Consider the following 14,067-nt stretch of genomic DNA (forward strand, 5'->3'; position numbering starts at 1 on the left):
CATTCATAGCTAACAAGAAAAATCATTCTCTTTCACCTTCAATATATCTTGAAATTATAGATTGTGGTGCTTTAAAAAAAAAAAAACAGCTTATTAAAAAATTTAGAGCATTAAATGCATTTGGTAAAACAAAAAAAAAGTGTTTTTAAAAAAAATTGCTTCTAAATTTTTTTTTTTTTTTTTCAAAGCATGGTAATCAATGTTCATCTAATGAAATTTTCAAATGGCAGGTATACTCCCACATGTTTTACAAAATTGCAATATTTTCCCTTACATTATTGTCTTTGACTTATTATATCACATTAAATACCATATCCTTTTTAATCATTAACATATTCAAATCAATTTATATAAAAGTTTATCAAACATTCAGACATTATTTTTTATTTTGTTTTTATTAAAAGCACTCTTACAAAAAAACAAAACACTCAATAACTTTATTTTACTGCTGTTTATTCTCACAACACAACCGAGTGAGATAGAAAGTAGTTTCTATGTTACTGAAAAAATGCATAGAAAGTTAAAGGCTAAAATTTTTTGTTGGCCTATGTGATGCTACGACATTTTCAATGTGACCCTCGTAATGAAAAAATTGTTAATTGAACCTTTGTGATGAACCTTGTTAGTAATTGTGCCTATATGTGTGTGTGTGTGTGTGTGTGTGTGTGTGTTCAATTTGCTGCCCCATATATCTTTCTGCTCTTGATTAGACTTAGTTTGTTCATAAGTTCTACTTATGATCAAAGACGTGGTAGGCAATACAAACAATAATGGTTTATTAAAAGCATCGTGATTTTTCAAACAATACTATACCTAAGAAATCAGGTGTGACTTCACCTTCACTTTTTTATCCTAGCTATTGACGTGGATTTACAGATTTAGCTTCACCTTTTTATCCTAGCCATTATTGCGAAATCCAATTCCAATTAAATCAAAAGTCATCTTAGACACATGATCTTCTTAATTTGGATTGAAATGACAAATTTAACTCCTCCACGTGATAGTCATGGATGTTTACTAACGGAAGTTTAGGTTCGGACTTCAATTGTTAACGAACTCACCATGAGAGTTTAATTAACAATTTTTTCACTATAAGAATCATATTTTTAAAAATATCATGTCACCGCAGACACTGAATTTTCTTTGGCCAAAGTACAAGTAGAAAATTATGGTCACAATGACAAAGAAGCAAAGAAAATCAGGTAAAAAGTTTAGAATATATGAATAGTAAAAAAATAAATAATTTGGCAGCCATCCTCCCCCAATATTATATAATGCAAAAGGGCAAAATGCGATTGTCGCCGGGGCCGGCAGTTGACAAAAAGATAAAGTGAAAAATACGGGGGTTAAATTTTCAAAGTGGGCCCAGGACATTCCCTTCGAATTGCCTGGCATTTGAAAAAAAAAATTAATTAAGTATTTTTTTTAATGTAATAAAATTAATTATATAGTTTTCAAGGAATTAAACGGCTGCGCAAAATCTTCCCTCTGTTCACATCTTTGAATTGAAGGGGTCAGCTTTCATAATTTAATGCATCAAACTCTGAGCAGCTCCAGAACCACAACTGTTGGCAATTTCTCAAGCAACGCACAAAAAAAGAGATTTAAAAAAAAAAAAAAAAGAAAAGGGGCCAATTTATTTTGTTGCTTTGGATTCTTGGGGAGGAGAAGTCCAGGCGATCCCTTTCCTTTGATGAATTGGAGAGTGGGGGAAGCATGGGGAGAATGTTGATGGCTTGTGGGCTCAGCCAATGCTTTTTGCTGCCAGCCAAAAGGTGCTTTTCTTGGAAGCTGTATTTGATCTCAGCTCTTCTTTTCTCATGCTTTGATGAGTTTTTCTCACTCTTCCCACTTTTTTGTTCCAGCAATCATTGTGTTTTCTCGTGCTGTGGTGTTTTTTTTTGTGCTGAATTGAAACTTGGTCTTCATTGCGTTTTCATGTTTTATGAGCTAGTTGGATGATTAGTGTTTGCAATTTCATGGATTTTGGTGATTCTGTGAAGTGGGTTTCCGGAATAATTGCTGAATTTTCCATATGTAGGGAAAGTTTTGGAATTTTGAATTCTGGGAATTAGGATTTTTGGGGAAAAAGAAGTGTTTATAGAGTCAATGGGTGTGTTCCTGCTCATGATCTGAGAGTGTATGACCCTAGGGAGAGCTCTGTCATGTGTGTTCATTGAAGACCTCTGATTCTTCTTTTCTTCTAATTTGTTTATGTTTATTTTTGGTTAATGTTAATGCGGAAACAGTTCGATTGGTTTGATCCGGTATGAGAACTAAGAAGTGGATGAGTAAGAGAAGATTCAGCATTAAAGGGAGGTTGGATAAAATGCTCAAGTGTATGCGTTCCGGTGAGCAATTAAGGGTAGATGAAGTCCCTCATTCGTCTGACTCCCTGGCTACTCGGGACTACTCAGCTAGTGGTGGCACTGGCCACTCGTCGCGAACGGGTGAGATAGAAACAAAGGTGGATAACAGCAATATTGAAGAAGCTGAATCGTCTCTGCGAGAGAGTGGTTATCTGAACTACGAGGTTGGTTGCATATAAATTTTGCATAGCCATTACTTCCTTGTATGGCTTTTGTTTTAACTTGTTTGTAAGTCGTTATCTACTAAGTTCAACAACTTGAACAATTTGAACTTTTTCGCTGTATGCTCGAATGGAATTAAGTTGCACATTTTGTGCAACTGCAAATGCTATGAATGACCATGTTTTGTGGTTATTTCTGCCTTTATAGTCCTGCAAATATATACCGGATCGTGTAGAAACTTATGTTGCGGGACTGTTTCTTTGGGTTTCTCCTTCTAATTGTTAATTTATTTCTGTTAGCTGTTTCTATATGGTATACATTGGTATATAGTATATAACCTATATTAATTCATTATTTAGCAGTGAAAATAGATACCTATAAACGCATTTAGTATTTCAAGTACGTAACGCCAATTTTGACAAAATCCTGAGTGCCAATGTTTGCCGTTTGTAAAAATTGGAAGCTTGTTTGACAAATTAGTTTTGGATGATCATTGTCATGGGACACTGAAGTCAAACCAGGCTTAATTTCTTGGAGTGGAATTTGGTTAATTGTTCTATTGATAGTAGCCAACCTTTCTTTAAGAGGAGATTTTTCAGATTTCCCAAAATGACTTCATATCAAATCATCTGCATGGTTACATTTGTATGATGATGCGGTTTGCTTTGAATCTTCAGTCATCTTCAAATAATTCCAAAAGCTAAGAGACCTGTGCATTTTGTAGGAAGCAAGAGCTCTATTAGGAAGGCTTGAGTATCAAAAAGGTAACACAGAAGCTGCACTTCATGTATTTGAAGGAATTGACATTGCTGGTGTGATTCCGAAGATGAAAGTCTCCATTTCTCGAAGATGTGAGACCAACAGACGTCGTTCTCAAAGCGACGCGGTCCCACCCATGTCTATGCATGCTGTTAGTTTACTCCTTGAAGCTATTTTTCTCAAAGCGAAATCGTTGCAGGGTCTAGGACGGTTTGGAGGTATCCTTCCGTCTTGTTCACTTTCCTGCCCCTGTTTCTCTTATATATGTTCAGACTTTTGCAACTTTCTTGTGTCTTATCTGTGATATGTTTTCATATCATGAGCTTTGAATGCTGGGATCATTTAGTTTTCTTCTACAATAATAGAACTTTATAAAGAATATAACTATAGTCAACCACACAATTACAGACGGAAATTCATGATTGTGTGTTTGATACATTAAGCTGCATATTTGGCTGCTTCTGCTGCACTTTCTACCCGTACAATTATAAACATGTAAGATTATGGAGATAGTACATTATACTATTTATAATTTCTGCAGGGCTGATTTTGCTTGCTGACCTAATTTTGCAGAAGCTGCTCAATCTTGCAAACTTATTTTGGACACTGTAGAATCTGCATTACCAGATGGCTTGCCCGAAAACTTTGCTTCAGATTGTAAATTACAAGAGACTGTAGGTAAAGCTGTTGAATTACTTCCAGAATTGTGGATACTTGCTGGGGCTGCCCAAGAAGCTATCTTATCATACCGGCAGGCTCTCCTCTATCATTGGAATCTTGACATTGAACTTGCTTCAAAGATAGAAAAAGAATTTGCAGTTTTTCTCCTGTACAGTGGTTGTGATGCAAACCCCCCAAATCTCCGTTCGCAGATGGAAAGCTCCTTTGTGCCAAGAAACAATATAGAAGAGGCTATTCTGCTGTTGTTGGTTCTACTAAGGAAATTTGTTGCCGGAAGGATAGGATGGGACCCATCAATCCTCGATCATCTTTCTTTTGCCTTGTCCATTTCAGGGAAAGTGAGGGCCCTAGCCCATCAGGTTGAAGAATTGATTCCTGGAATTATGGGAAGACAAGAAAGATATTGCACTCTAGCACTTTGTTACTATGGGGAAGGTGAGGACTTGGTGGCTTTGAATCTCTTAAAAAATGTTTTAAATAATCGAGAGAACACAGACTGCATTCTGGAGTTATTACTGGCTTCAAAGATTTGCAGTGAAAATTCGGTTTTCATTGAGGATGGGACCAAATACGTGTACAAAGCACTGTCAGAGTTGGATGGAAAATGCTGCCAAATGTTGAGTATCGCAAATTGCTTACTTGGTGTTTCCCTGTCAGCTAAATCCAGATCTGTCGCTTCTGATTCTGAAAGGATTTTGAAGCAGTCTGAAGCATTACAAGCACTACAAACTGCTGATAAAATTACAAAAGAGAGATCTCCATACGTTGTGTATCATCTTTGTCTAGAACACGCTGAGCAAAGGAAGTTGGATATTGCACTTTATTATGCAAAGCAGCTATTAAAACTTGAGGCTGGTTCCAATATAAAATCATATGCTCTTTTGGCACGAATATTGTCAGCTCAAAAACGGTTCATTGATGCTGAGACTGTAATCAATGCTGCTCTAGATCAGACAGGGAAGTGGGATCAAGGAGAACTGTTGCGAACTAAAGCAAAACTGCATATTGCACAAGGCCAGCTGAAGAATGCCGTAGAAACATACACCCATCTTCTGGCTGTTCTTCAAGTTCGGACTAAAAACTTTGGTGTTGAGAAGAGGCTTTTAAAGGTAAATGGTGGTAATTCATTGTGTTCCATTTCCTTTGAAGCGTACATGTTTAATGTATTTGAGAAGTGTCTTGCCGGCAAATCTTTTCTTACTTTTAGCCAAAATTTGCATTATTTCATTGCACTAGTGGATCATAAACTTCATGTATTTTCAAATATAATTTGAGAATATTTTAGCATCATAATGCGTAACCATTATTTGTTATTTGAGATGCTCAAGGAATATGGTATTAAAGTTTATCTTGAGTATCCAATTAATATTTATAGAAAGCTGTTTTTTGGTAGCAAATTGTAGGATATATTATGTCTCTTTATACATTTACAGAGTAGGAGAAACCATAATAGAAGCTTGGAAATGGAGACGTGGCACGATTTAGCTAATTTATATACAAGCTTGTCCCAATGGCGGGATGCTGAGGTCTGCCTTTCAAAATCCCAGAGCATCAATCCTCATTCTGCTTCCAGATGGCACTCTACAGGTATATTGCTGTAGCTATATTCGTTTATATAAAACACTGGCATTATTTCGAGTCCTTGGGTCTTGGATTCTTATATGGATGACTTTATTACTTCCTGCCACTCATTTGTCTCCGGTAGCACAGAGTCACAATTCTAGAAGTATAATTTTGGGTCCAAAGAGAAAAAAGCCAGGGCTTGTTAATTTTGGCACTAAACTACTCAAATTTGTAGCGAAATCTTTCATCAGCCTTCACTGTGGACCTTCTTGTAAAACTTTGATTATTTTGCTAGGTTTACTCTACGAAGCCAAGGGTCTCCAGCAAGAAGCTTTGGAATCATTCAGGAAGGCATTAGATGTCGAACCTACCCACGTCCCAAGCTTGATATCCACTGCCTGTATACTCAGACAGTTCGGTGGCCAATCTCTACCAGTCGTTAGAAGCTTTCTCATGGATGCACTACGACTTGACAGAGGAAACCCTTCTGCTTGGTACAATCTGGGGCTGCTGTACAAAGCTGATGCGAGGGCATCAACGCTAGAAACAGCCGAGTGCTTTGAGGCAGCAGCTTTTCTTGAAGAACATGCGCCGATCGAACCCTTTCGATGACCACCCCGACTTGTTGCACCTTCTAAACCATGTATGATAGAATCAGAAAGTGGTTTGTAAGTTATATATATGTATTTTGAAATGATACAAAGAGGTGAATACATTAGAATACGAAAAATGTTGAAGTATCCTTCTGTCTTGAAAATATATTGAGTTATAATCTATTAATATGTGAAATTTGTTCGTTTATTTATTTATTTACCAAAACAGGATGGTAAACTTTTGGCATAATCTAAGCGTTTGTATGTGATGACATTTCTTTGAGTTGATGTGAAGAAAAATACTATTAGGTCGTAATACTAAGCATTGGTATGATGTGAAGGTTAGCGGCGAATCGATTGTAACATTAAACGTTAGTTATTAACAATTTTTTATGATAAACTCGGTTCTCTAAATCTTGTGTAGTAGTTTCTTCGTCCATCTAATTTCATCTTCACCTCCCCCAAAACTGCTTCCACTTTGCTTGCACTTTCAGGCTCGCGTTTGTTATCCTCAACCCAACCCTATTTTTGCGTTTATTTCTTCTTCCATAAAACATCTTTCCATTTACAAGAGTCAACTTTATACAAAACAAGTGTCCTTTCAATTCAATAATATAATATATATAAACAAAAATTTAATGATATTGTTTCGAGAAAATGCCAGGCTAATTGTGAATCAATTATATGTAAGTTTTTTCTATATACACTCTTAGCATTTCCAAATCTCTTCATCACGTGGCTTATTAATTTCTATTCCAATTTTACTTAATTTTTTTCTAATTTCTTTTTACTAATTTGCCTCCATCATAAGTAGTTTTTGAAATTTTAATTACTGGAAATATAAGGGAAATTTAGACTTATTTAAAAATTAACCATAAACCTTTTGGCTGAAAAAAAAAAAATGGGGATACTCATGGATGATTTTCACTTCACCCCCTCTTTCTAGTTTCTATGCCTACTGCCCCAATTTCCGACATATCGCTGGAAATATCGGCCGATATAGCCGATATTTTAAACACTATTTGTCGTAGCCACTCTCAACGCCGCCCACACTCCGATTCTAGCTCGCTCGCTCGCTTCTCCTCATGGCCCTTCTCCTTCTTCTCAGACCGGTCCTCTTACTCTCTCTCTTACTATCCGCCCCAATTCTCCATTCCGAAGCTGCCTCGGGATCGGTGGTAGAAGAAGAAGACTTCTCGGAGGAGTTGCTTCTGAGGCCATTGCCGGATCGAAAGGTGCTGGCCCACTTTCACTTCCGGAGCAGGGCCCCACATATTAGCTCCAATGGTCGCCACCACCATCTCTTCCCCAAAGCCATATCTCAGCTGGTAGGTCCCTTTTATTTGTTCAAAATCGCTAATTTGGGATTAGGGTGAGGCAGTAAACAGATAAAGTTTGGATCTTGTATCTGGGTTTTGTTTAATAGAGTGCTTAAGGTAGTTGATAGCTGATTAGGTGTTGTAAGTGTTGAAATTTACGTGTTTGAGCTTTTAGGATTGAGATTCAGTTTTAGGGTTTATTATAATTGGCACTCTGGAGGCATCTGCTGGTGTTTTTTTTTGTGTTAGGTAGTGTATCTTCATGTACTTTACAAATTAACAACAATTTTGCAATGGTGGATTGTATATGGTGTTTGGAAATTAGAAACAACAAGTGTGTAACAATGACTCATGGAGGAACTGTTAGTTTTTTTTGCTATCAATGTTCTGTAGTGGAATTCGCAACCCAAATATGGCATGGGCACACGATGGGTACAAGACTTGACTTTGTTTGCATACCAGTTAATCGTCACTCTGCATTTGGGAAGGTTTTGGGTACTTGATTCTCTTAGGTTAAACCAGATTGCAACCGACATTTTAAATGTTCGCTATCATGCATTCTTCTGCTTCTGCTTGTCCAGTAGATAATGCATCCGAGATCCTGACAAGTGACAACCCCTCGACCCTTTTTTTTTTAACATTCTTCTAAGTGTTACTGCTTGCACAACCCAACTGTCCACTTGTCTCCAATATTTTTCTATGAATTTATGAAAATTTTCTGTAGTATCTTGAACTACTAAATAACTTGTGGGGTAGTGTTGGTTGGACAGGTTAAGAAGTTTCATGTTAAGGAAATGGAATTATCCTTCACACAAGGCCGATGGAATTATGATCGCTGGGGTGGGTTTGATCCCGTAGCAAGTGACAATGCCAAGCCTCCTGGAGTTGAGTTGTGGGCTGTTTTTAATGTCTCTCATGACCAGGTGGATGATTCTTGGAAGAATTTAACTCATGCTCTCTCAGGTCTCTTTTGTGCATCAATCAACTTCCTGGAATCGTCTACAACATATTCTGCCCCTGAATGGGGATATCGCCCAGCGGCAGGCAGTCTGAGGTATGGTACATTGCCTCGTGAGGCTGTTTGTACTGAGAACCTAACTCCCTGGCTCAAGCTCCTTCCTTGTAGAGATAAAGCTGGGCTTTCTGCGTTAATGGATAGACCGTCTATCTACAAGGGATTTTATCATTCACAGCGGTTGTGGTTGGCCTCAAGTGAAATCGAATCAGAGGGGGTAGTTTCAGGAATTTTTCTTCAGCAAACACTCACAGTTGTTGTAGAACCCAATAGTCAGAGAACTGCTATGACTTATTCCCATGAAACAAAATTGCAACCAAGCTGGTCCTTGACTTCAATTTTTGGGAGGAAGGTCATTGGAAGATGTGTGCTTGCTAAATCTTCCACCGTATACGTTCAGCTTGATAGGGGACTAGTTGCTCAACTGGATTATTTGCAGAAAGAAAATGAGATAACTAGTCCTGATGAATCTGTCTTTGAGTTGTCTGTCGAGCCAGACAATGTCTTAAAAGAATTGAATGGCTTTGAAAAGAAGAGTCCATCTGTTTTATATGAATTTTCTATCGAGAATTACACTGAATCTAGGCCATTTGATTTAGGCCTAACTTGGAAGCGTCCTGTAGTTTGGTCATGTCAGAAAGCACCATTACACGCTAGTAGGTTCTTGATGGGAAGTGGGAATGAAAGGGGTGCTATCGCAATATCCTTGAGATCTACGGGAGTGAGTGATTGGTTGTTGGGTACTGATACGAGTGAAGGCAGCTGCAAATTGGAAGTCAAAGTTTTCCAGGTTGTGCCGTGGTATATTAAGGTTTATTATCATACACTGCAAGTGTTTGTTGATGAAGAGCTTCAAGCAGTTTCAGACGTCGTTGAAAAGATGCGCGTTTCACCTTCTGTAGACAAGGTGTCACCTGGGTTGATGGAGATGGTCCTGAAATTCCCTTGTGGAATGAAATCAGCTGCTATAACCTTGGATTTTGATAAGGTAATTTCTTTTTCTTTGTTCTATAGCTATGTGAAAATTCCTCTATTTGCTAAACTTTGCGTAAGCTCGTGCAAAACAATGGCTGACTAAAGCGTTGGTGATAGGAACTTCAGTATCATATTTTTTGCTCAGAACACACACTGAAGTTTGAATGTACACTTAATTTCATCTGTACTTGTTGATTTTCTTATGACTGTTGTAATATCTATGTAGGGCTTTTTGCATATTGATGAATATCCGCCAGATGCCAATCAAGGATTTGATATTCCATCAGCCATAATAAGCTTTCCCAACTTCCACACAAGCATGCAATTTTTTAAAGATGAATCTGTGGATAAGTCCTCCATCTTATCCAGATTCCAGGTATTCTATCTGACATATTGTTCTTTTGTACATATTTCAATTCATGGATTTTTATACCTATTTTTCACTCTATAACTATTTTTTTTCCTTCAGGAAAAGAGCACTGTTCTGGCATACACAGAAGTATTGCTTGTACCCCTGACAACACCCGATTTTAGCATGCCTTACAATGTTATCACAATTACGTGCACTGTCTGTGCTTTGTATTTTGGTGCTTTGCTCAATGTGCTTCGAAGGCGTGTTGGCGAGGAGGAAAGACTTGCGAAGGGCAAAGGTTAGATTGTTTATAGCGTAATATTGATTGGCAATTTCATGGATATACAACACGAGTATTAATTTAGAACACCGCATAAGTTGCAGATGTTGAAACATATCGATTATCTTATACAAAATGCCTTAGGTTATATGTTCCCAAATGTAATTTGGTTTTTTTTCGGATTTTCATAATGCATCTATTTGGGTTTATTTACGGTCAGGAACAGAGTTTCATGTGGCTGGTAGTCTGCTTTTAGTTCAGTCTGGATTCCGTACGCCCTCTAGGATTGAAGTATTTCTCCATGTACTTGTTACTCTTTCATGAACAGCTTCTGATGTTTGCTTGCAGATGCCAATAAACCTGGTCGGCTCCTTCAGCTGCGATCTAGGTTGTTTGCCAAGCTTAGAGGAAAACAGTACGAGCCACCTCAGCCATCCACCACTTCATCGTCCTTCATCAGTCGGAAACTGATACTTTTTACCCTTGTGGCTGGGATTGGTGTCTATTGGCAAGTTTATGTTGAATGATGATGATGTCCACTTGTTCTTCATTACAATTATATTTCAAATATTTTTGTATTTTTAGGATTTAGGGTTTAGGGAAGAGCTCGAATTGAGATTGAAAATTTGACAATTTGCAAGAAATTGAGTTATAATTTGGAAACAATTTATGCACACGGACATAACAGTAAGAATCAAGCATATGTGTATATGGAACAAACTAGAAACAAGAGTCAGTTAAATATGGACTGTGTGGCTTGGGCTGCTGGTCGGGCTGAATATGGCCCATCAACTGTCTTGGCAATGTTTCATGGGGTGGAGTGGTTTTCGGCCCAAAGAGGGGATTCTAGCCTTTCGGCTTGGCAAGCGATAGGTGCACGGGTGATGTCCTTTGGAGTGGAGATTTTAGATCAGTCACATACCGAGTCGGTCATAATAATTTGATATTAAGCTTGTCGACCTCCTTTTTGTAAGCTATCTAACTGAAAAACCAAAAAGAAAAAAAAAAAAAAAAGGAACGCGCATGAGTGCTAGCATCTTAGTGAATAAGATATTGAATGTCTCCCAATACGTCATGAGTTTGAAACTCATTTTTTTTATAAATTAATGTAGTACTTTCAAATTCTCTCAATTTCGCTAATACTAATAATATTAAAAAAAATAATTTAATACTTCATATATAGATTAACATATTAACTTAATGGTTATATTTCTCGATTTGGCCAAATTTTTTAATTTATTTTAAAGATGATATTTGAGAAAATAATAAACTGTTTAAATTGGTTAAAACTTGAAATACCAAGTGACGTATGCTGCAAAAATTATCTAAAGCTTATTTGAGGTAACTCGACTCAGCCTCACTCAAATTTGATAATTCTAATTCACCTTTTATAAAACAACCAAAATAAAAAAAAAAAGAAAAAATAAAAAAAAATAAAAAATAAAAAATAAATAAAGAAATGAAAAATCCAAGTTCACCCTAAATAACAATAACAAAACCCTAAAGCCCCGACCTTGGCTGCATTTGTTCGTCTCCGCTCCGCCTCCTCGACCGCTACCGCTGCCACTACGACTACCACTACCAGAGCTCTCACACCAGAAGCAGAAAATGGTGAGCTATCTCTTCTCCTCCACTCTAATCCACACACCCATTGGATTTCCTTCTCTGTATACCCTTTTAATACGACTTCGTTTCGTTCTTCTTGTTTGATCTCACCCTGTTTTGTTTTGTTTTTGTTGTTGTTTGGACAGCCTTTCAAGAGGTACGTCGAGATCGGAAGGGTGGCTCTCGTCAACTACGGAGAGGACTACGGGAAGCTCGTCGTCATCGTCGATGTCCTTGACCAGAACAGGGTACCATTCTCCTTCATTTTTTCCATTTTTTATTTTTATTTTTGAACTTTATTGAATTTTATTCTTTGGTTGTAAAGTTGGAATTTTCTGCTGCATTCTGTTTTTAGCGTAGAAAATTTGAGGGGAAATAGAAGGGCATTTTTTGGGACTTCATTTGGGTAGAGTTGGAAGCTTCAGTGCTACATATTTATGCTTTTTCCTCAAGTATTTTGGAGCTAGCAAGCAGATTTTGAGCTCTATGAACTGCGTTGTTATTATTGTTTTTGGAATCTCGGACTAGAGATTTACGACCAACGCAACCATTCCCTAAACAATAAGGTCACTTACTGTGTTGTTTGAGTTGTATTTAGATATATAAATGAGAACAAATCAACTAATGTATTAAAGAAAGGGTTTTGGATTGAAATAACGAAAATTTATAATTTGTGCTTCGCCATTGTGTTTTGTATGCGTACTCCCTTGGATGCATGTTGGGATGTCTCTTGATTTTTAGAAGAGTCTAATAACTATTTTGCTGAATGCGACTAGGTACGATGGGAATGTTAAATAATTATAATTTGAATATACTGAAATCTGTTTCATCTATTAGAAGGGTTAAGTTCTAGCTTCTCATACAACTTCTCCTCTGGCCCATGGATTTTGTTAGTTTCCTACTTGCTAGTGAGAAAATTTTAAGATCTAAACTTTTCGTTTGAGTGCAGATTATAACATGATTACCAATCCAATCTGACCCGAATTTTGTTGGGTTGTATAACTTGTATTTATTTGGTGTGCTAAATCACAACGGTAGAATTTTGAATTGGTGTTGATTGGGCTCCAATCAGAACCAAATCGATATCTGCCCATCTGTAATTGTATGATGGTGGTCTTGTCATATCTTCAATGTATTTGTGATGTTTTTTCTGCATTGACGTCAGCGTTTTGATCCTCTGGTAATTCTCTGTAGGCTCTGGTTGATGCCCCTGATATGGTGAGGTCCCAAATGAATTTCAAGAGACTTTCTCTCACTGATATCAAAATCGACATCAAGAGGGTCCCCAAGAAGAAGGAACTGCTTGCTGCCATGGAGGCCGCTGGTAAGCTCAACTCCTCGTAAAAAGTAATAGTCTTTATTTTTTTATGTCATAGTTTTATTCTAAATAGTTGTATACGTGTTGGCAGATGTGAAGAAGAAGTGGGAGAACAGTTCATGGGGTAGAAAACTGATTGTTCAGAAGAGAAGGGCGGCTCTTAATGACTTTGATCGGTTCAAGCTCATGCTGGCTAAGATTAAGGTTGGTTGTTTTGCCATAAACAAATACAAAGTTTTAAACCATGTACTCCTTTCTTTAAAAGCGCCTTGTTTCCTTACGAGGCATAGTTTGGAATGTTTGTAGACGGTCACTATGATTTTGTTCATCTTTGACATGTTGAACTCTGTCGAGCTAATCCCTTTTCCTCATTTGCAGAAAGCTGGGCTTGTCAGGAATGAGCTTGCGAAACTGAAGAAGCAGAGTGCAGCTTAGGCAATATTTTTAGTTTACAATTTTATCGTGGATTTTGTTTTCGAAACTGTATCGGATCAATTTTAGATTTTCAGATTTTTTTCCATTTCTAATATCATTGACACTATGGTTTGATATATAGATCTTCAGTTTCTTGTATGGATGACTTGTGTTTTAATATGGTGATTCTGCGCCTATAAGTACCCCAACCAAAAGTTAGTATCAGTTGTGACCCCAGCTAAAATTGGGTTCATCACAAATGTATTTAGTACTCGCTATACATGGGAGTTGAACTTGAGAATTGCAATAACTCTGATTGGGAAATGGAATGATAACCGCACATCACTTTTGATCTCCTATACACTCTTGTTTAATCCTATTTGTTGGTTCTGTTTGATTTATGCAATCCGATGGTTAAAAAGAAAAACGGATGTGTGCGAGGCTAAGAATGATGTGAAATCAATTTTCTTTTGGTTTTTGAGTTTTTCACGTTTGCTAAATTTTGGGTATTAGAATCGATTGAATTCCTGCCTATCCATGAGTTTACTAATACATGTGGACATCAAAAAAGTGGGTTTCCTCGTAAAATCCGCAGTTCAATGTATGAAAATCTAGTTGATTTTGTTCTCCAATAGGAATATTTAGCATTAATCATAGAGAGA

General features: G+C 37.2%; 3 protein-coding genes across 4 annotated transcripts; all 3 read left to right on the forward strand.

Annotated features, from left to right (window-relative positions):
• The first annotated feature begins 1,485 nt into the window (after positions 1–1,485).
• On the forward strand, positions 1,486–6,335 carry LOC103927049 (protein NPGR2). The gene is made up of 6 exons (XM_009335949.3): positions 1,486–1,775; positions 2,250–2,533; positions 3,256–3,508; positions 3,864–5,080; positions 5,405–5,558; positions 5,830–6,335. Exons 2-6 carry the CDS (start codon positions 2,270–2,272, stop codon positions 6,144–6,146), a joined length of 2,205 nt encoding a protein of 734 aa, XP_009334224.2. The 5' UTR covers positions 1,486–1,775; positions 2,250–2,269; the 3' UTR covers positions 6,147–6,335.
• A 789-nt stretch (positions 6,336–7,124) lies between these two features.
• LOC103927048 (GPI transamidase component PIG-T) lies at positions 7,125–10,734 on the forward strand. Of its 2 annotated transcripts, none has more exons than XM_009335947.3 (5): positions 7,125–7,455; positions 8,217–9,449; positions 9,663–9,812; positions 9,906–10,086; positions 10,417–10,734. In XM_009335947.3, the coding sequence occupies exons 1-5, from the start codon at positions 7,213–7,215 to the stop codon at positions 10,593–10,595; spliced, it is 1,986 nt and encodes a 661-aa protein (XP_009334222.2). In that variant the 5' UTR covers positions 7,125–7,212; the 3' UTR covers positions 10,596–10,734. The 2 variants fall into 2 exon arrangements, with proteins under 2 accessions (XP_009334222.2, XP_009334223.2); XM_009335948.3 differs by having other exon boundaries at positions 7,323–7,455; positions 8,203–9,449.
• A 785-nt stretch (positions 10,735–11,519) lies between these two features.
• On the forward strand, positions 11,520–13,564 carry LOC103927047 (60S ribosomal protein L14-1). Its single transcript, XM_009335946.3, has 5 exons — positions 11,520–11,679; positions 11,820–11,921; positions 12,868–12,997; positions 13,083–13,195; positions 13,370–13,564. The coding sequence occupies exons 1-5, from the start codon at positions 11,677–11,679 to the stop codon at positions 13,424–13,426; spliced, it is 405 nt and encodes a 134-aa protein (XP_009334221.1). The 5' UTR covers positions 11,520–11,676; the 3' UTR covers positions 13,427–13,564.
• Positions 13,565–14,067: the final 503 nt, after the last annotated feature.

This window comes from the organism of the source record quoted next, unplaced genomic scaffold, assembly GCF_019419815.1.
Source record: "Pyrus x bretschneideri cultivar Hongxiangsu unplaced genomic scaffold, Pyrus_bretschneideri_v1 Contig73, whole genome shotgun sequence".
Classification (NCBI taxonomy): Eukaryota; Viridiplantae; Streptophyta; class Magnoliopsida; order Rosales; family Rosaceae; genus Pyrus; species Pyrus x bretschneideri.